General features: G+C 39.7%; 1 protein-coding gene across 1 annotated transcript in view; it reads right to left on the reverse strand.

Moving 5' to 3' along the window:
• The window catches only part of ZNF300 (zinc finger protein 300), a 51,263-nt gene extending 34,545 nt beyond the window's left edge, over positions 1 to 16,718 (reverse strand). The window contains 6 exon segments of the mRNA XM_061189874.1: positions 1,352 to 2,967; positions 13,360 to 13,455; positions 13,700 to 13,826; positions 14,459 to 14,609; positions 15,195 to 15,320; positions 16,562 to 16,718. Coding sequence (XP_061045857.1) covers positions 1,352 to 2,967; positions 13,360 to 13,455; positions 13,700 to 13,826; positions 14,459 to 14,473 — 1,854 coding nt within the window. The 5' untranslated portion in view covers positions 14,474 to 14,609; positions 15,195 to 15,320; positions 16,562 to 16,718.
• Positions 16,719 to 22,351: the final 5,633 nt, after the last annotated feature.

Here is a 22,351-nt window from a genome sequence, read left to right on the forward strand (position 1 = left end):
ACAGTGTTAAACATTTTTCCCTATCCTAAAGCTATGAAGAGTCTCCTATATAATTACCTGGAAACTTTGCCATTTTGCATTTCATATTTATATTTAGATGAGTTGACCCAGAACAATTTATTAAAAAGATAATTTTTCCCCTTCTGATCACAATACCACTTTTGTCATAAAGTTACTCATATATAATTTTTTTATTCTCAGGCTCTCATTTCATTCATCTATTTTTGTCACTCTTGTGTCAATACTATATTGCCTATATTACTACAGCTTTGTGGGAAACCTTAGTCTGATCAATTCTCTAACATTTGTTCTTACTGAGTGACTTGCCTATTCTTGTCCCTTAGTATTTCCATATATATATTAGAATCAACTAGATACAGATATAGATATATCACAATTTGTATGTGTTTGCAAAATAAAATAAATGAAAAGTAATTGAGGTCTCTTTAACATAGCATGAGTTAGATCACCAGACACAAAGGCAGTGAAATGGACAGAGGAGAGGACAGGAAAGCTGAGATCAGAAGCAGTGTGTTTAAATGCAAATCAAATTTAAATGTGTACACATTGGAATTAGTAGCCTATTTCAAGAGAAGAGAGAGGGATAAACAGGACAAATATTAGCTAAGAATGTGCTGTCTGCCAGGATTTCACATACAGATGAGCAAACAGACACTGAGGGTTAAAAAGGTCTTCATAGATGTCACACCATCTATTAATAAGGGAACAAGGGTTAAAACTCATGGCCATCTGACTTTAGAAACAATGTCTTTCCACCACATCAAGCTCCTAGAGGGGCGGGGTAAAAGGGAGAAATGAGCAAGCAGTGTCAATTCCAAGGCCCTGGGTCCATCCACAGACACAAATCAACTTATATTATCAAAATTAAAATACACAAAAAGACCACATTTATTGAACCTTTTCAACCCATCTTTCCATCATTCTATAAGAAGAATTTTACATATACCTTTAGGTTCTGATGGTCAAGTCCCCTCCCCTTTGTGCAGTTTCTAGGTCTTGGCATTTTTTGACTCACGCTTTCTTCATGTCCTCTTTGGGGAATTACTGCATGGCCGTAATTACGAGAGGCTAACATTAACAGTATTACCACATGCCTAACTCTTATTATGTAGTATAATCAGGAACATGTAACTTCAAAATAGACTATATGTAATTTGTTCTGTTATGCTAATCATTCAGTTCCAAATCTTAAAAGTTTAACATGCCAAAGTGAAAATTTACATAAACAAAACTTTTTTATTGTCTTGCATTATCTTTGATAAAAAAATTATATACATTAGAAATATGATTTCACTTGTAAAATAGCACCAACAAAGATGCCTAGAAACACATTAAATCTGTGAGTTTTGTGGTACTTATTAAGGCTTGAACAGATACTGAAGGCTTTTCTATGCTTAGTCCATTCTTATGATTTCACCACTATATGAATTCTCTGATGTACAGTGAGTTGTGATTTCTGGATGAAGGCTTTTCCACATACAGCACATTGATAAGGTTTCTCCCCAGTATGAATTCTCCGATGTACAACAAGGTCTGACTTCTGGGAAAAGGCTTTTCCACATTCAACACATATATAAGGTTTCTCTCCTGTATGAATCCGCTGATGTCCTGGGAGGTGAGACTTTTGAGAGAAGGCTTTCCCACATTCAGTACAAACATAAGGTTTTTCTCCTGTGTGAATCCTCTGATGTCCAATGAGATGTGACTGCTGACAGAAGGCTTTTCCACATTCACTGCATTTATAGGGTTTTTCTCCAGTATGCGTTCTCTGATGTATAATGAGCTGTGACTTCCGGGAGAAGGTCTTCCCACATGCAGTACATTCATAAGGTTTCTCCCCAGTATGAATTATCTGATGTATAATGAGTTCTGACTTTCTGCTGAAGGCTTCCTCACATTGAGCACATTTGTAGGGTTTCTCCCCAGTGTGAATCCTTTTATGTATGATGAGGTGGGACTTCTCACAGAAGGCTTTCCCACATTCAGTACACTCATAGGGCTTCTCTCCAGTATGAGCTCTATGATGTATACTCAGCTGTGACTTCTGGGAGAAGGCCTTCCTACACTGATTACATTCATATGGTTTTTCACCAGTATGTATTCTCTGATGTATAATGAGGGGTGATTTCTGGGAGAAGGCTTTCCCACAGTCACTACATTCATACGGTTTTTCACCAGAATGAACTCTCTGATGGATAATGAGGGATGATTTTTGAGAGAAGGCTTTTCCACATTCAGAACATTCGTAAGGTTTCTCCCCAGTATGTGTCCTCTGATGTACAATGAGATGTGATTTCTCACTGAAGGCTTTCCCACAAGCACTACAACCATAAGGTTTCTCTCCGGTATGAATTCTTTGGTGTATAATGAGCTGTGACTTCTTGAGAAAAGATTTTCCACATTCAATACATACACAGATCTTCTCCCCAGTTTCAACATTCACATATTGAATAAGAGATTGTTTATCGCTGATGATTTTTCCACATTGACTATCTTCACAGTGTTTCACTCTATTATGAATTTTTTCATGCTTAGAATAGGAAGAACTAGGTGTTCTCCCACATCCAAAATTCTCATCTGTGTTTTTTCTTGCATAACCCCTATTACAACTGAATAGGTTTACAGTAGGTTCCAAGCTCTTTTCAAATGAATCACACTTATACAGTCTTTGTCTTGAAGTATCTAGGTCTGCGCAGTTATGAAATATTTTTCCAAATGCATTATATGTATAGTTTGACTCTTCAATAACTGTTTTGTTGTTGATGATTGTGACTTGCCTGAGAAGTCTGTCTTGATTTTCCTGATCTCTCTCCAGCTGGTCACCTTGCCAGACCTTTAAAACGGAGTACAATGAATGATCCCTTGTGACACTTTCCAGTATGTCCTTATGAAAGTAAACATCTCCAAGTGTATCCAATTGATGTGTGTCAAGTCTAGTCTCCCTGTCTGAAAGAATAAAATTGTAGAGATAAAATCAAACAGATATAAAGATTGAGTAGAGGACAGAAGAGGTGAAACAAATGGATGATCCAGGATGGTCCATGAAGACAGAGAATTGGGAGGGCAACAGGCCATTTAAAACACAACAAAACATGTAAATTTATTGGGTGAGTAACTAAAGATGGACTTTACTTCTGAAAATGGTGGCATGAGGTAGTCATGGACTTCCCCTCCTCAGAAAACAAGTATAAAACTGAATAAAATAATTTTAAAAACAACCAATTCAGGGCACTGGAAAACTACCAAAGGCAGGCCACAGGGTGAAAAGTGTTTACTTGTCAAAAACTTCTACTTCATTAGGTAAGAATGGGGAGTTTGTGGCATTCTTTCCTAAGGTTTTCCTGTCTTGCACCCCTAGTTTATGGGGCATTGAGAGATAACACAAATCCACAGGATACAGTTTTATGCTGATAGTAGAGCAGCTAGGAATTTAACAAGGAGAATTTGTAAGCAAAAGAATCATAGAAAGGTTGAGACAATGAACTCGCCATACATTCCCACCTGAGTGCTAAAATATTTGTGAAAAGAGACCCTAGTGAGCCCAGCAGTGATTGAAAGGCTGGGGAAACTTACAAATTTCCTATGCTTTTAAAGTGTTCTGAGACATGCACAATCCAGGTGGCAAAGAGTAGAAGTCATACTGGCTTTAGGTGTCTAATAAACCTCTGTCCAAATCATTAGTTCACATCTATAGCCAAGCTTAATCAAACAAACAAAACTAAGCAGAGATATTAGTGATGACACTCCACAGGACAGAAAGATGTCACAGTTTAAGCCCAAGCAAGTGCCTCTAAAACAAAAACTCTCAGAAGGAACAAAAGGATCCAAAGACGCTATAACGTATTGTCTACAATGTAGAGCTTTCAACCAAAAATTACTAGACATATAAGGAAAAAAATATGACCTATACTAAGGAACAAAATCAGTCAATAGAAACTGACTCCAAATGGGTGCAAATGTTGGATTTAACAAAGACTTTAAAGAAGCTATTATAAACATATTCAAAAAACTAAGGGAAAATATTCTAAGGAACAAGTGAATAAACTGACAATTTCAAAAGAGGAGAGAAGAATATAAAAGAACCAGTTTGACTATAAAGAGGCAGGAAGAAGAAGTTTTGAGAGTAATGGAACTTTTCTGTATCATGATTGTGGTGGCAGTTAACTTACTCTATGCCTTTTTCAAAATTTAAAGAAAGAGTAACATTTATTTTATGTAAATTAAAAAATAAAAGAACCAAATGAAAATTCTAAAGTTGAAATGAAAATTTCACCAGATGGGCTCATTAGTGGATTTGAGACAGCAGAAGGCAAAATCAGAATCAGTAAACTTGAAGATATATCACTAAAAATTATTCAGCCCAAAGAACAAAAAGAAAAATTATTAAAAAAATAGAATCTCAAGATCTGAGGAGCAGTTAGGCATTCCAGTATACGTGTAATTGGAGTTTAGAAAGGAGGGGGAAAGAGCCAAAAGAAATCTGGAGAAATGTCTTTAAAATTACCAAATTTGGTAGAAAACATTAATTTACACATACAAGAAGCTGAACAGACCACAGGAAGGATACCAAGACAACCAGCCAAATCAGAATTAAACTGCTGAAAAATAAAGGCAAAAAGAAAAATCTTCAAAGCAGCAAGAAAAAAAAATGACACATCATGTATCAAAGAATAACAGTACTGTTGGCTGAATTTTCAACACACATACACACAAAAACTGAGGTCAGGAAATACTGGAATGACACACAGTCAAAATACTAAAAGAGGGCATCTCTGGTGGCGCAGTGGTTGAGAATCTGCCTGCCAATGCAGGGGACACGGGTTCGAGCCCTGGTCTGGGAAGATCCCACATGCCGCGGAGCAACTAAGCCCGTGCGCCACAACTACTGAGCCTGCGCTTCTGGAGCCTGTGCTCCGCAACAAGAGAGGCCGCGATAGTGAGAGGCCCGCACACCACAATGAAGAGTGGCCCCCACTTGCCGCAACTAGAGAAAGCCCTCGCACAGAAACGGAGACCCAACACAGCCAAAAAAAAAAAAAAAAAAACTAAAAGAAAGCAACCTGTCAACCAAGAATTCTACATTCAGTGAAACTTTAATAATGGCAAAATGAAGACATTTCCAGATAAACAAAAAAAGTTACCAACAGAACTGATCTATAAGAAATACTAAAGAATATCTTTCTTGCTGAAGAAATAATACCAGATGATAACTCAAATCCACAAGACAACAGAAAAAATTTTAAGTATATGGGTAAATATAAAGGATTTAAATATGTATAATTTTAAAAATATTTCCTTCTAATTTCTTCAAAAGACTTTTCAAAGCAAAAACAGTAACACTATACTGTCAAATTTATGACAAATACGAACATAACATACATGACTAAAAGAACAAAACAGCAGAAGGTGGTTCAGGAGGGCAGAAAATGGAGCTATGCTAGTGCAAGTTTCTATAATTTGTGAGAGAAAAAAAGCAGTATCAACATAAGGTGGGTTATAAGAAGATAAACATCATATTGTAATCCCTATAGCAACATCACACACACAGACACACACACACACACACACACACACAGAACTACAACTAAAATTTAAAACAGGGGAATTAAAATGGTCTATTAAGGACTTCCCTGGTGGCACAGTGGTTAAGAATCCACCTGCCAGTGCAGGGGACATGGGTTTGAGCCCTGGTCTGGGAAGATCCCACATGCCGCGGAGCGACTAAGCCCATGCACCACAACTATTGAGCCTGCGCTCTAGAGCCCGTGAGCTGCAACTACTGAGCCCATGTGCCACAACTACTGAAGCCCGCGTGCTTAGAGCCCACGCTCCACAACAAGAGAAGCCACCGCAATGAGAAGCCTGCACACCGCAACAAAGAGTGGACCCTGCTTTCCTCAACCAGAGAAAAGCCCGCACGCAGCAACGAAGACCCAATGCAGCCAAATACATAAATAAATAAATAAATAAGTCTATTAAAAAATATTCTTTTAAGACAAAACAAGGTAACAAAATAACAGGGACCAAAAAAGAGCTTAAACAAATAGAAAACAAATAGCAAAATGGCAAACATAAATCAAACCAAATCAGTAATTATAAAGATTTAGGAATGGAATAATTTTCCAATCAGAAACTGTCAGACTGGATAAAACTAAGTATACATTGTCTAAAAGAGATTCATTTTCAATTCAAAAATAAATAAATAGGTTGAAAATAAAAGGATGGGAAAAATTTTTTAAGCATAAGAGATTTGTAGTAGCTATACTAAATCAGACAATAGAGATTTCAAGATAACACATATTAGAAATTAGGTATATTTCAAAACTGCAAAAGGATCAATACAGCAAGAAGATATAACAATTATAAATGTATATGTACCTAACAACAGAGCCCCACAAAACATGAACCAAAACTAACAAAAATGAAAGACAAAACAGACAAATTAGCAATTGCAGCTAGAGATTTCAACACCTCTCTCACAATGATAAGACAAGTAGACAGGACTTCCCTGATGGCGCAGTGGTTAAGAATCCACCTGCCAATGCAAGGGACACGGGTTCGATCCCTGGTCCGGGAAGATCCCACATGCTGTGGAGCAACTAAGCCCATGCACCACAACTACTGAGCCTGTGCTCTAGAGCCCATGAGCCACAAGTACTGAGGCCCGTGCGCCTAGAGCCCATGCTCCTCAACAAGAGAAGCCACCGCAACGAGAAGCCCGCCCATCACAACAAAGAGTAGCCCTCACTCGCCGCAACTAGAGAAAGCCTGTGCAGAGCAACGAAGACCCAGTGCAGCCAAAAATAAATTTAAAAAAATAATAATTAACAAATAAATAAAATTCAAGTCATATTTTAAATACATATTTTTTAAAAAGACAAGTAGACAAAAAAAAAATCAGTAAATATCAATGAACTTGACTTAACTGACATCTACAGATACCCCATCCAACAACAGAACACACATTCATTTCAAGAACACATTAATCAAACATCAGAATAGACTATATACTGGGCTTCAAAACAAGTTGCAATAATTTTATAAGGATGGAAATCATACAGAGTATATTTTCCAACCATAATGGAACTAAATTAGAAATAAATAAGAGAAAGAAATATCAGAAATATCCCCAAATATTTGGGAATTAATTAACATATTTGTAAATAAACTATGTGTCAAAAAGTCCAAAGAGAAATTAGAAAATAACTTGAATGAAAATGAAAACACAAAATATCAAAATTTGTGGGACACAGCTTCGTGCTTAGAGGACAAATTATATGCAGGTAATCCTCATTTTGCAAGATTTCAACAAGCATGAAATTTAGTTACTACAGTTTAGTTAAATAACACCAGTCTGCCAACAACATAGTTCACACTTTAATGATCACAGTATGTCTAACAGCATAAAGTACAAACTTCACTGCTAGCTCTTCGGTCCATAAATCACTAAATAAATAACAGATACACATCATGATCAATACCCAATCATTTCACTTCTTTCAAAGTCTGTTGGTGATTATTAACTTCACATCTGTTGTCCAATATATATACAGACAGCAAAGTGTGTAGTTTGTTTCCTCCTTGCATCCCATTGATAAACCCACGTGACATTATCCAAATTATCCTAATCATCCAAAAATGTGTAACTGAAAGAGGGAATTGACCAACAAAGATGTAAATGCAGCAAAGAAACAACACATAACAACACTGGATGTGATTAGAAGATAGCTGACCATGTTGGCATTGCCACTATTTATGAGACTTTAGATATGCAGCCAGAGGAACTTAGTGAAGGCAAACTTATCAACATAAATTCATGGGTTGTGATGGAAAGGATAAAAATATTTCAAAGAAAGTGTTGCCAAAATTTTCACATTACCTTCGACATATTTCACAACACTGAAAGCACAAAGGAGAAAATGTTGGAAGCTGATCTAACCTTAGAAAGGAATATGACAATTCACTAAGGCACAGAGAACATGCTAACTCCTTATCATAAGTTATACAATGATAAGAAGGCAAGCACTGTTCAAACCACTCTACATAGTTTTTGAAAAGAAATAAAAGACATTTTCAATGCTTCCAATGTTTTAAATTGCAGGGTAGTAAATAAATATTAGTTTACTACATTTTCATCTCTATAAACAGTTACAACCAACAGCAAGATAGCATTTTTTTTTCAATTTTTTTTTTTTGATGTGGACCATTTTTTTTAAGTCTTTATTGAATTTGTTACAATATTGTTTCTGTTTTATGTTTTGGTTTTTTGGCCACAAGGCACGTGGGATCTTAGCTCCCCAACCAGGGATCGAACCTGCACCCCCTGCATTGGAAGGCAAGGTCTTAACCACTAGACCACCAGGGAAGTCCCCAAGATAACTTTTAATGTTTTGACGAAAAGTGTTTAAAGGTCAAAATCAATTACAATTTTTCCCATCAATTATAAAAATTACTTGGCAAAGTTCTGGCTTCCATGGTAATTTTTACGGCCCCTCACTACCACACAAAGTGAGGACTATCCATATTTAAGTGTTCATACTAGAAAACAAAAAAGATTTCAAATTAATGATCGGGCTTCCCTGGTGGCGCAGTGGTTGAGAATCTGCCTGCCAATGCAGGGGACACGGGTTCGAGCCCTGGTCTGGGAAGATCCCACATGCCGCGGAGCAACTAGGCCCGTGAGCCACAATTACTGAGCCTGCGCGTCTGGAGCCTGTGCTCCGCAACAAGAGAGGCCGCGATAATGAGAGGCCCGTGCACCGCGATGAAGAGTGGCCCCCGCTTGCCGCAACTAGAGAAAGCCCTCGCACAGAAACGAAGACCCAACACAGCCATAAATAAAATAGATAAATAAATAAATCCAAAGTTAAACAAACAAAAAAAATTAATGATCTAAGCTTCTACCTTAAGAAGCTAGAAAAAGAGCAAATTAAACCTAAAATAAGTAGAAGACAGGAAACAGTAAAGATCAGAGTGGAAATCAATAGAAGATAGACAAACAATAAAGAAAAATAAATGAAATCAAAACCTGATTATTTGAAAAAAAAATTAATGAAATTGTTATGTTTTAGCTAGTGATGAGGAAAGAAGAAAACAAAGTATCAGTGTCAGGAATGAAAGACAGAACATCTCTAGAGATCCTATAGACATAAAAGAACAAAAAGGGAATATTATGAAAAAAATTTATACCAATAAATATGACAATTTATATGAACTGGAAAAATTCCTTGAAAAAAAACCAAACTACCAAAACTGACTCAAGAAAAAGTAAATAATCTACATAGATCCACATCAAGGAAAGAAACTTAATAAATAAAAATCTTCCCACAAAGAAATGTCCAGATCTAGACTGAAAAATCCTATCACTGTAATAAACCATAACCATGAATATAACAGCTTTTCTCAGTCTGTGAGTCCTTCTAGCAAATCAGCAGACCTGAAGGTGGTCCTGCAGACCCCTAACACAACTAGCAAACCAAATCCAGCAACATATAAAAAGAATTATAGGGCTTCCCTGGTGGCACAGTGATTGAGAATCTGCCTGCTAATGCAGGGGACACGGGTTCGAGCCCTGGTCTGGGAAGATCCCACATGCCACGGAGCAACTAGGGCCGTGAGCCACAACTACTGAGCCTGTGTGTCAGGAGCCTGTGCTCCGCAACAAGAGAGGCCGCGATAGTGAGAGGCCCGCGCACCGCGATGAAGAGTGGCCCCTGCTTGCCACAACTAGAGAAAGCTCTTGCACAGAAACGAAGACCCAACACAGCCAAAATTAAAATAAATAAATAAATAAAAATTAAAAAAAAAAAAAAAAAGAATTATACACCATCACCAAGTGGAACTTATCCAGAAATATAAGGTTGGTTTGCTGTCCAAAAACCTATTAATTAAAATTCATTAACACATCACATAAATAGATCATTTCAACAGATACAGAAAGAGCATTTGTCAAAATGCAACACATTTTCATGATAAAAACACTCACCAAACTGGGAATAGAAAGGAACTTCCACAACCTGGCAAAGGGCGTGACAACCTACAGCTAACATACTTAATGGTAAAAGACTGGATTTTCCCCATAAGATCAGGAACAAGACAAGGATGTCCACTCTCCATTCTATTCAACATTGTACTAGAGGTTCTGGCCAGGGTAGTTAACCAAGAAAAGAAATAAAAAGCTTCCAATGTGGAAAGGGATATTTAAAACGATCTTTATTTACAGATGACAAATTCGTTTATATGGAAAATCTTAAAGAATTAGCTAAAAAACTATTAGAACTAGTAAATTCTGTGAGTTTGCAGGATCCCAGACCAATATTCAAAAATCAGTTGTATTTCTATGCACTTGCAATGGACAATTCAAAAATAAAGTTAACGAAACAATTTCATTTACAATAGTATCAAATAGAATAAAATACTAAGAAGTATGTTTAACAAAGATGTACACAACTTATACTCCGAAAACTATAAAACATTGCTGAAAGAAATTAAAGAGGATCTAAATAAATGGAAAAACATTTCATGTTCCAGGGATCAGAAGACTTAATACTGTTAACATGGCAATACTCCTCAAATCGATCACAAATTCAACCAATCCCTATCAGAATCTGAAGAGGTTTATTTGTAGAAACTGATACTCTGATTCTAAAATTCATATGGACCCAGAAGAGCCAAAACAATGCTGAAAAAGAAAAACAATGTTGGAAGAATGATACTTCCCAATTTCAAAACTTACCACAAACAACAGTAATCAAGAGAGTGTGATATTGGCATAAGAACAGATATATAGATCAACAGAATAGTATAGACGGTCCAGAAATAAACCCTTTCATTTATGGCCAATTGATTTTTGGCAAGGGTACCAAGACCATTCAATGGGAAAAGGAGAGTCTTTTCAATAAATGGTGCTGGAACAACTGGATTACCACAGGCAAAAGAATGAAGTTGGACCCTTACCCCACATCATATGCAAAAATTAACTCAAAATATCAGATCAAAGACCTAAATGTGAGAGCTAAAAGTACAAAACTCTTAGGAAAAAAACATAGGGGTAAATCTTCATGACACTGGATTTGGCAATGGATTTTTGGATATGACACCAAAGCACAAACAACAACAAAAAAATAGATAAACTATACTTCATCAAAATTAAAAACTCTTGGGACTTCCGTGGTGGCACAGTGGTTAAGAATCTGTCTGCCAGTGCAGGGGACATGGGTTCGATCCCTGGTCCGGGAAGATCCCACATGCCGCAGGGAAACTAAGCCCATGCACCACAACTACTGAGCCTGCGCTGTAAAGCCCACGAGCCACAACTACTGAGCCCACGTGCCACAACTACTGAGTCCACATGCTGCAACTACTGAAGCCTGGGCACCTAGAGCCTGTGCTCCGCAACGAGAGAAGCCACCGCAATGAGAAGCCTGCACACCGCAACCAAGAGTAGCCCCCGCTCGAAGAGTAGCCCCCACTCGCCGCAACTAGAGAAAGCCCGCGCTCAGCAATGAAGACCCAATGCAGCCAAAACTTTTAAAAAATTTAAAAAAGAGTTAAAAACTCTTGTGCTTCAAAGGATACAATCAAGAAAGTAAAAAGAAAACATGGGAGGAAGTATGTGCAAATCATTTATCTGATAAGAGATTTATATCAAATAAGAATTCTATACAAAGAATTATAGCTATATAACAAACTTTATATAAAAGTTCTATATAGGAACTTAATATAAAGAGCTCTTATAATTCAATAATAAAAGACAAATAACTCAATTCAAAAATGGATGGGGGGCAAGATAGGGAGAGGAGATTAAGAGATACAAACTACTATGTATAAAATAAATAAACAACAAGGATATATTGTACAGCACAGGAAAATATAGCTATTATTTTGTAATAACTTTAAAAGGAGTATAATCTATTAAAATGTTGAATCACTATGTTGTACACTTGAAACTAAGATAATATTGTAAGTTAACTATACTTCAAAAAAAAGGGACAAGTGATCTGAACAGACATTTCTCCAAAGAAAATACATAAATGGCCAATAAGCACATGAAAAAATGCTCAACCTAATTAGTCTTCAGGGACCGTTTTGGTTCAACATAGAGTTGCTATATTACCCAGCAATTCTACACCTAGGTACACACTAAAGGAAAAAAAAAGATGTCTATACAAAAACTTGTACATGAATGTTAACAGTAGCATTATTCATGTAGCCAAAAGGTGGAAACAAGCCAAATATCCAACAACTGATGAATGGATTAACAAAATGTAGTATATCAATACAATGTAATATTATTCAGCCAAAAAAGGAATGAGGTACTGATACATGCTAAAATGTGGATGAACCTTGAAAACATTATGCTAAGTGAAAGAAGTCAGTCACAAAAGACCACATATTATATGAATACATTTATATGAAATATCAAGAATAAGGCAAATCAATACAGACGGAAAGCAGATTAGTGATTGCTTAGGGCTGGGGAGATGGGAAGAAGGGGTGTGATAGCTAAAGGGTATAGGGTTTCTTTTAGAGGTGATAAAACTGTCTTAAAATTGACTGTGGTGACAGTTGCACAAATCTGTGAATATCCTAAAAACCGCTGCTGACTTTAAATGGGTGAACTGTATGGCATATGAGTTATATCTCAAAGCTGCTTAAAAAAAATAATAACAGAAAATTTCAGGGTACAGCTAGTGAAACATAGCTGTATTCACAATATGTAACTAACTTTATATTCCACTATTCCCCAATAAATATCTTTTATTAAAGTCAAGTAAGCCTAGAAAATTTCTATCAGAAAAGCCATGTTAATTTCTAACTCCAAGGATTTGTACATGTCCTTTCCTAGAGCTTGCCCTCACCTTCCTCCTTCTGCCTAAGCCACACTTCAGATATGCTTCAAAGTAGCTGGTTCATGCTTTGAAAAATGCCTTCTTAAATTATGCCACATCTCTTTAGACTATAATTTTCACTGAACCTCTGAAGCAGTAACTATATTGGACATGCAATTTTATACAGCTGTAAATCTTGATGTCTTGTCTTTCTATGTATAACCTATGTTCCTGAAAAGCATTTGCCTTCTATTGTCTTTGAATCTCTTTTAGAAAGGTACTAAAGATATGATTGTTGAGTGGATCAATAAGAAATTTCTGTTCTGTACATGGCTCACTACTACTGAATTAACTAGTTGTTGAACACCTACTACATGCACAGCGCAGGAGCAAGAAGGAATAGGAGTCATCAATCTGGGTGGAAATGTAAGTCTTAGTTGCCAACCAATTAAAAACAAAAACAAACTGATATTTCACTTCCTTTGTCTTCCATCTGCCAGATTTTCACCTGGATAGATCCAATTTGATACGTCTCTCTTCATGATCCATGGCTCTTCTCCTTGTTCCAACTTAGATATGACACCTGGTTTGGAAACTGCATACCCTATGATAAAAAAAAAAATTGAGGAATTGAGTTGACTACACTGAAGAAAGAAGAAAAGGTGCAGTTTTAGGAGCCCTACAATGAAGTTGTCCAGCTGGCCCTCAGCACAGTAATGACCTTCCACTGGAGAGAAGAAAGAGAGCAAAAAGTCACAAGTAGGTCAAGAACCCACCCAACTCAGTCACATTCCAGTGAGAGGCACTGGATTGGCTAACTCTGAGTTGTGTCAGGAAGCCATCCTTACCCACTGAGACCAGGTGGCTGTAGTTCTCCAGCATCACATCCCTGTACAGGGTCCTCTGAGCAGGGTCCAGTTGCTGCCACTCCTCCTGGCTGAAATCTATAGCCACATCCTCGAATGACACTGGACCCTGTAATAGCATGCTCCTGTTCAATCTGAATTGATCATTCTCATCATTTTTACCATAGTATACAAAACTACATTCCCAGTTCTACATTATGCCTATTGAGAAAAATGATGTAAAGATCTATCTTCAGCAAAAAGAGTGAAACACAGCAAGATAACAGGAAAGCAAAAGAGACCTAATCACAAATGGAAATTTAATCAAGGCAGCATCCACTTCAAGTAAGTGGATTATTCAACAAATGGTACATTTAGACAGGAGTATAGGTCAGGACATTACCTATAGGAAGACCCCTCCAAAAAAATTTCTTTTAGTCCTAGTGGCAGGAAATATTTTCTTTTCATTGAAAATTCAACTGATTTCTCTTTGTAGAGAATGCAAATCATGTATATGATATCCTCTAACTTTCCACTGTGTCTTCTCCAAATTTATATATAACAAATATATATATATATGAACTATAGTTTAATAGTGGTTTCACGTGGTTTCAAAATATATAATCTGCATATTACATAGAAACTCTTTTCAAGTTTTTATCTTTTGTTCTCTGTACATTTTCCCTAATCCTAATTTTTGACTTTCCACTCTTTTCTATTTCACTGTATGGAAATCAAGTACAAAGTAAGCAAGCAACTCACCTGAGACTTGGTCATCTTCTGCTTCTCTTCCAAAAGGGAAAGGGTCTGAGGAATCAGGACTAGGAGATAGAATGCAGCCTCCTGGAGCCAGAACTGACATTCACCAGTCTAGAAACACTACCACCAGAAGTCAGGTGGATAACAGGCCACCCTGTAGAAGAAGGTCATTTGGTCCTTATGGAAGAGTCCTTACCGAACCACCATGTGAAGGAAGTCCTCTTGTGATTATAATATGATCACACAGAACTTGGACAAGGTGCATTTTTAATTGGATGAATGCTGATATGTCTTCTGTTGACTTACTAACACCTTCTTGTTCCCCTTTGGACCAGCAATTATATTTGTTGTTCTATATGCAGAACTACCATAAGACAATAATCATGGATATATATGTAAAGATTTAACTGAAGATGGAGCAGATCCGTGGCAACAAGAATGGGAATGGCAAAGTAGAAAACTGCTTCTGTTTAGGGAATATGCATTCCCATATTCCCTAAACAGAAGCAGCCAGTAAAATCCTAAGAGCTCTTTCATATTTTCCCCTAACTTGGCAAATTCTCTTGCCAAGTCAGTATTCATGGATTAAAATTGTTGATTTTGTTAATTTTAAGATGTTTCCTGTTTAAATTTTTATTGCTGATTTTTAATAGTGCAGTTGTCCATATTAAAAAAAAAATAGTTATAGGTTGGAACTACTGTTAAACATGAACATACCACAATGCAGCAAGATAGTTACCTGGTAATCTTCTCAGTCCCAGGATGGGTCATGCAGACATGGGCTGAACTCATTTAGAGGAAGTGAGTGCTCTCATGATAGGAAGACTGTTTCATATAGGGTATCCCAGGCTTTGTCAAAATAAATCTGGAAGAAAACAATCAAATAGTCATGCTCATCTCTGAACGCCCAGCTCTGCAACAAGTAAACAGCAGGCATTTAATAAATGTTTGTTGAACAGAATGTAGAAGGACTGCAATAAACTGAGGAAGAGGCAGGGCTGAAATCAAATCTTACATGAGAAAGAGAAAAAGCAGCCCTTCCTATCTGAGAACTGGCCTGGCACTCACAACTCTCCTATTTAACACGACCAATTATAAGAAACACCTACATCAGACAGGCCACTCCCTGACCAGGACAGATCAAGACAAAAACAACACCTCCCTTAAATCGTACCTGAACACAGACAAAACATCAACATTCTCCAGTTCACAAAATACCAAACATCCCCTTCTCCCAACTAACATGAAGGATTGCTACTATACCTATCACAGCTTTAGTTTCAATCTAGTCATTCTTCTCTCTAGATAAGATTTATTAAAATTCCCACTCACTGAATTACCCCACTTCCTGACAACATCCAATTCAGAGCAAGGCCCATTCCCTACACCCTCCTCAAAGTCACCTAACACAAGGCCAAATCTTATAACAAGTGCTTTCTAACACCCTCTTATCGAGACACCCTTAAGGCCCCCCACTGTGTACATGTGCCTAACTAGATGCAAGAGCAATAAACCCAACTTATTCAACTACAGGGTGTTCCTGGTAGTCTTTGGCTCGATGGAATTGACAGTAATAATCCTGTCCCTTTAGATTTGTTTGATCTTACATTCAAAGGATGTTTTCTTCTGTGAGGATATGAATGATGGAAGGAGACGATGGCTTGAAAAAACATCTGAGGAGGGGCTTCAACTTGAGAGCAGCCTCTGACCTACACAGACTGTAAAGTGAGGCATTTCCCAGTAAACTGGGACTAACATTTATCAGCTCTGGGCCCCATTAATAACCTCTAGAAATCACTGAATCACCAGGTGCAGAAATCAGAAATCTCAAAGAGCACCCCCACCCCCACTCCCATCACAGCACTGGCCATATATGTCCACAAATCACTGGCCACACGGATACCCCATCAGCGCACAGGCCCGCCATCCCTGACCCACAAATATCACAGCTCTCCCTATGACTGATCCACATACATACCCAACACTCATCCTAGAGACTCCCCATCGCTGACCCCATAGACCTTCAATTACTGACCCTCATGGACCCCCGCCCCAGTAACAATTTCAGTCTTCCTCCGGTCTCAACCCATAAATCCCCCTTCTAACCCCCAGCTCGATTATCAGGTCCCAAAACGCCTGCCACAGCTTATCCCAGTACGGACGTCACATCCATAGCGGCGAACTCTCCCGCTTCCTGTCTGGGTGAGCAAAGCACAAGGCTCCGGGGCCTGCGCTGTTCCGTGCCGGGCAGTTTTGCCCGCTCCACCCTGGGCGGCTTTGTCCAGGAGGCAATATGGCCGCCCCCGTGCGCTGTGTCTCAGTGGGAGCCGCCATCTTGAGAGGCCGGCCAGTTCCGTACAAGCAGAGGAATTCGGTTTATTCGGAACCTGAGGCTGGGCTGCACCACCGCGGCAGCGAGGGGAGGGGGAAAAGATGACAAAAAGGAGAATTATACAAATGGGTAAGGTAGAAGCTATTGCAGAGAGACTTTACAGGATTGGGGAAGAATCTGCAGTAGGACAGTACTTTACTGGAAGACTGTAACTGGTGTAAGAGGAATTTGGAATGGTGCAATCCTTTCGTAGGAGAGTCTACTGAAAAGGTCTGGTAAATGGTCCAGGAGATTCCAGTGTGGGAGAGCGGCAAAAGTGATGGAAGACTTGGGCAGCGGGGAGGGGCATGAACAGTTACTTATGCTAATTATTATAGGGAATCCTCCTAGGGGAAATTACAATTATGGTAATAAATCGCAGGGGGTGATTGAAGAAAAAAAGGAAAATTGATGGATAAACAACAAGGTCCTACTGTATAGCATAGGGAACTATATTCAATATCCTGTAATAAACCATAATGGAAAAGAATAGGAAAGAGTATGTATGTATGTGTGTATATATATATATATATATATATATATGCATAACTGAATCACTTTGCTGCTTTGCTGTAAGGCACAAACTAACACAATATTACTTCAATAAAATTATTTTTAAAAAAAAAGAAAATTGACACAGGGAAGAGGAGACTGAAACACAAAATAAAGGAGAAACTGAGGAAAAGAGAAAGGAAGCCTAAGGGACAAAAAGACATAAGGCATAAGAACAGAGAATGGAGACTAGAGGACAAAAGGGGGGAGAATGAGGGACTGAGAGTGAGAGACTGAGGACAGAGGCAAAGGAGAATGAAGGAGAAGGGGGGACTGACAGACAGAAAAAAGGAGAAATGAAAGGAGAAGACTGAGGTGGAGTGACCCACCATAAAGTTTTGCCTGGAACTGCCCCAGGAAATCCCTCCCAGGGACTTAAAAGTCCTGCTTTGGGAGGATGGCTGGGAAAGTTGGAGAATAAGTACAAAACCCATAACGTGGCCCCAAAAGTAAAGGTGTAAGCAACACTGTTTTCCTCTCAAGTGGAAGACACTTTTTCCCTTGGCTGTTGATGCTGGCAGTCATGATTTGCAGTTTACAAAAATGGTTTATCCACTGTTGCATCACTCCGGAGTGATACAATTTAAGTGTACAATTTAAATGCATTGCACTCATAAGCTTTAATAATTAGTCTATGGCCTTGTCTGTGGATTAACTGTTGTGCTTTGTACTGATATAGTACTAGTTTAATTTCTAACAGTGTGAATATTATGACCATGTTTTCTAAGAGTTCAGATAATGAAAACGAGAACATTTTTAATACCAATGACAGCATGACCCAGACATCACCAAAAAAAACTCATTTTAATAAAAGATGTAAAGACATATCCACATCTGGATTAGGGAAGTAAATAACTAAAACAGTGCAAACTACAAAAGATGAAAAAAAGAATTTGGGATTGGGCATGGTGGAGGAGGGGAATAAAAGCACATATGGAGAATTAAATTTAAAAGTCAAGGATGAGACAGACAAATACTTCTAAGTAAATAAAAGGGTTTTTTGGTTTGTTTTTGGTCTCTCGAAAAGACACCAATGCTGAGTTGAAAATAGTGGCCATTGAATTCGACTGGACAGATCACTCCTAAAGGGAATCTAGGCAGCAGAAAAGAAACCTGTCAACTGGCCCAAAGTGCCCCCGACATTAGATGTACCTCTCACCTTGCTGAGGTTGCCTACTGGGTGTTTAAAAACCAAAATATAGAGGATAAAAAGGCCCGGAGGCAAGCCCACCTACTGGTTGTTGCCCTTCAGTGTCAACCAGACAGCATGGGAATTTGAACTAACTACCCACGGAGATTCTCGACCTGATGAGTGATTCCCAGCCTCCACCAAGGTACAGCAAGTCAAGGAAACTAGGACCCAATCAGTGTGCCATATGTAAACAAGAGGGACACTAGAAGAGACAATGCCCTCAGAGCCCCCCAAGGCGGATGGAAATGGCAGAACCCGGCCACAATCCTCGAAGGCAGATGGTCCAAATAGATGAAGAATAATGGGGCCAGGGGCTCCTAAGCCAGCACTCCAACTGACCCCCGAGGAGCCCCGTCTGAGACTGGACATTGATGAAAAGTCTGTTGAATTCTTAGTCAACGCTGGTGCCACTTTCTCAGTTCTGAACACCGGATCAGGCACTCAGTCATAACAGTTGTAAAATTATGGGAGTATCAGGGAGGGCCCAAGAACGGGCATTCATAGAGCCATTAAAATGCAAATTGGACAAACACGTCACCCATTCCTTCCTACACATTCCCAAATGTCCTATATCCCTGATAGGAAGGGATACCTTACATAAATTGGGAGTTACTATCCACCTAATGGGAGACAAACTGGAGATTGGCATTCCCCTAGACAGGGGGCACAAGATGGTAATGTTAATGGCTGAGGACAAACTTCCCTGGACAGATCTAAACAATTAGATCAAACTGCTAAGGGATGGTCTCCTTGCCTACAGGCAGTAGTACCTACTGCAACCCTGCTAAAGGAGGTTGAGAAGTTAATGTTTGGACAGCCAATCACCATATGAACTCCACACCAGTTTCAAGCATTAGTAAGCCCTAAGGGAACAGAATGCTATCCCCCAGGTCAATTCAAGTCCAGGCTACACTTTTGGACACCTTAGTGGTTACTATGAAAACCTGTCGTACACTGGGACTTCCCTGGTGGTCCAGTGGTTAGGAGTCAGCACTTTCACTGGGGCGCTGCGCAGCCAAAAAACAAAACAAGACAAAACAAAAAACCTGTCAAACCTGTCGTACATTAAATCCTGCCATCTTACTACCTACAGAAACAGGGCCCTTAGAACATGAGTGTATAGAAACAATAGACACAGTCTATCCCAGTTACACCGACCTAGGAATCAAGCCTCTCCCAAACGCTGAAGAGGAGTAGTTTTATGAGGGAGGGAAAAAGCCTGGTGGGATATGCAATAACCTCCCAGACCCAAGTCATAGAATGAAGAGGCCTACCCCCAGGGACTTCAGCCCAAAAGGTGAAACTGATGGCCCTCACTCAAGCCTTAGAGCTCAGGACAGGGAAGGCCTTAAATATTTACACAGATTCCTGGTATGCATATGCCACCCTACACAAACACAGGGCTATTTGGAGGGAAAGAGTTATCCTTACTGCAGAGAATAAACAGGTGGTACATGGCTTAAGCATACTGAAACTCTCAGAAGCAGTACAGATTCCAAAAAAGGTGGCAATGATTCATTGCTGGGGTCACCAAAAGGAGGATGCAGAGGATAATGGGAAACAACTGCCAAAAAGGTGGCCCTAGAACCAGTAACTTGGCAACTACCCTTCATACTATGAAGGTCAGATCCATCCAATTATTCCCCAATCTACACAAAAGAAATATTAGACAAAAACCCCAAAACGGAGCTTCAATAGGGATTTGGGGAGTCATGGGTGGCTAGTTAATGCCCCAAACTGTAGCTTGCCAAGCCATCAGGGAGGACCATTAAGGATCTCACTATGGGAGGGAAGTCCTAGATAATTAGCTGGTTGAGATCATGGTGACCCCAGGCATGAAAAACATACTCGGTTGGGTAGTTGAGACCTGCCCCATTGGTGCAATAAATAACCCCGACACCAGAGCCCCCAGAGGCCCCCAGATAAGACCCATTCAAACCAGAGGGACAGACCATGGAGAACATTGACAGATTGATTTCACTGTCACACTGAGAGTACCAGTCAATTTCAGATATAAGCATTCCCCACTAGAACTGAAAGGGCAGCTGAAGTGACTAAGGCATTACTAAAAACAATAATCCCCAGGTTTGGGCTCCCAGGATCCCTACAAAATGATAATGATCCAGCATTTGTGTCTCAAGTGACGAAGGGGATAGTGAGTGCCCTGGGCATAAAATGGACCTTACACTCAGCCTGTCAAGAAAACTGGATTAAGCTTCTTCTAACTGCTCTGCTCTACATGTGGTTAGTCCCCAGTGGGGATAAGTTAAACTTAAATGCATCTGAACTCATGAATGGTAGATCCATTCCCCAAGCCCAAGAAGGGACACCTTAACCCCCTTGGAATGAAACAACTCAAGCTCTCCAGGTAGGAGAAACCATGAAAGCTCTCACAGAATATGGTAACCACGAGCGGCCTGCACACACTGACCTGGCCCTACATCCCTTCCAGCCAGGAGAGTGGGTGTACCTAAAAACATGGAAAACAGGCAGCCCACAAGATCAGCTCACTCCTAAGTGGAACGGACCACACTTAGTGATCCTAACCACCCATTCTGCCCTGAAGTTGCAGGGGATCACTCCGTGGGTACATCACACTCGAATGAAGAGGGCTCTTGAGCCCCAACCTCTGGAGAAATAACCCAAGACAACAGACACCATCCCCCACCCCCCCGCTCCACACTACTCTTGTGAACCTCTCTCCAACCTAAAACTCCTTTTCCGAAAAAAGGCAAAAGACAAGTAACTGTATATGCCAAGCAATAGGGATTTTAGGATAACTGGATTGCCCTAGATTATCTGTTGGCTGACCAGGGAGGGGGTCTGTGCACATCAATACAACATGTTGCTTTTTACATCAGTGCAAGTGGCCTGACTGAAGAAAGTGTAGACAGACTACTAGAAAAACCAACTTGGCTAACAGAAGCCAGCCAGCCTAATCTGGCCGAACAAATTTTGGAGCAGGGTAAAACAAGCCCTCCCCAGCATCCTTGGTTTCTACGTTTCCTGGGCCCCTTAAGAACCATTGTCCTCTTGCTGATATTTGGGCCATGTAGTTTAAATTGTCTGGTGTCCTTTGTCTCCAAAAGATTAGAATCTATAAAACTTCAAATGGTGGTCGCTCAGGGATACAAAGTCAGGGCTGAGGCCAGTCAACAATCAAACATATCTCAAGGCAGCAGGGGAGAAGTTGTGCTCCTCCACCTGGGGTTATGACAACACCCAAACTCGGCAGGAAGCAGTTACAGAAGACAGACCCTTGCCCCTCAGCACCCGTCAAGAATGAGGGGCAGGTCAAAAGAAAGAGGGGGGTTTGCCACTGGCAAAGGCCACTAGGGTTCCCTGGGAAAAATAAGATGGAATCTAAGTGGTAAGGTCTAACCTCTTCTTTTGTGCTTAGTCTAGTTTCACTGGCCTGTAGAGAGCCGTGTGCAGAGGCCTTGCACCTAACCCATCGCATTAGCGCTCCCAGAGCAGAAGCGCTGTGCTAGACACCCCAACTTGGCCTGAGGTGAGCAGAAGCCTGCGCACAACATTCAATTCAAGATGGCGGTGGCAGCAGCAGGTCGTGTGTAGACGCTGTACCCGGCACTTCAGTCTGAGGTGCGTGAGCAACACGCCTGCCCCTCACCTGGGAGATCTCCACCCCGCCTGCCACTGACAAGAACCCTATAAAGTAGCCCCGCTAATGGTCTTTCCAGGAGAACGTGTGCTCTACAGCACCAGTTTGCACGTCTCCATTCTTTGACCAAAGAATAAAGCTTTCTTTTGCTTCTGAAGT

This window comes from Eubalaena glacialis, chromosome 4 (assembly GCF_028564815.1).
Source record: "Eubalaena glacialis isolate mEubGla1 chromosome 4, mEubGla1.1.hap2.+ XY, whole genome shotgun sequence".
Lineage (NCBI taxonomy): Eukaryota > Metazoa > Chordata > Mammalia > Artiodactyla > Balaenidae > Eubalaena > Eubalaena glacialis.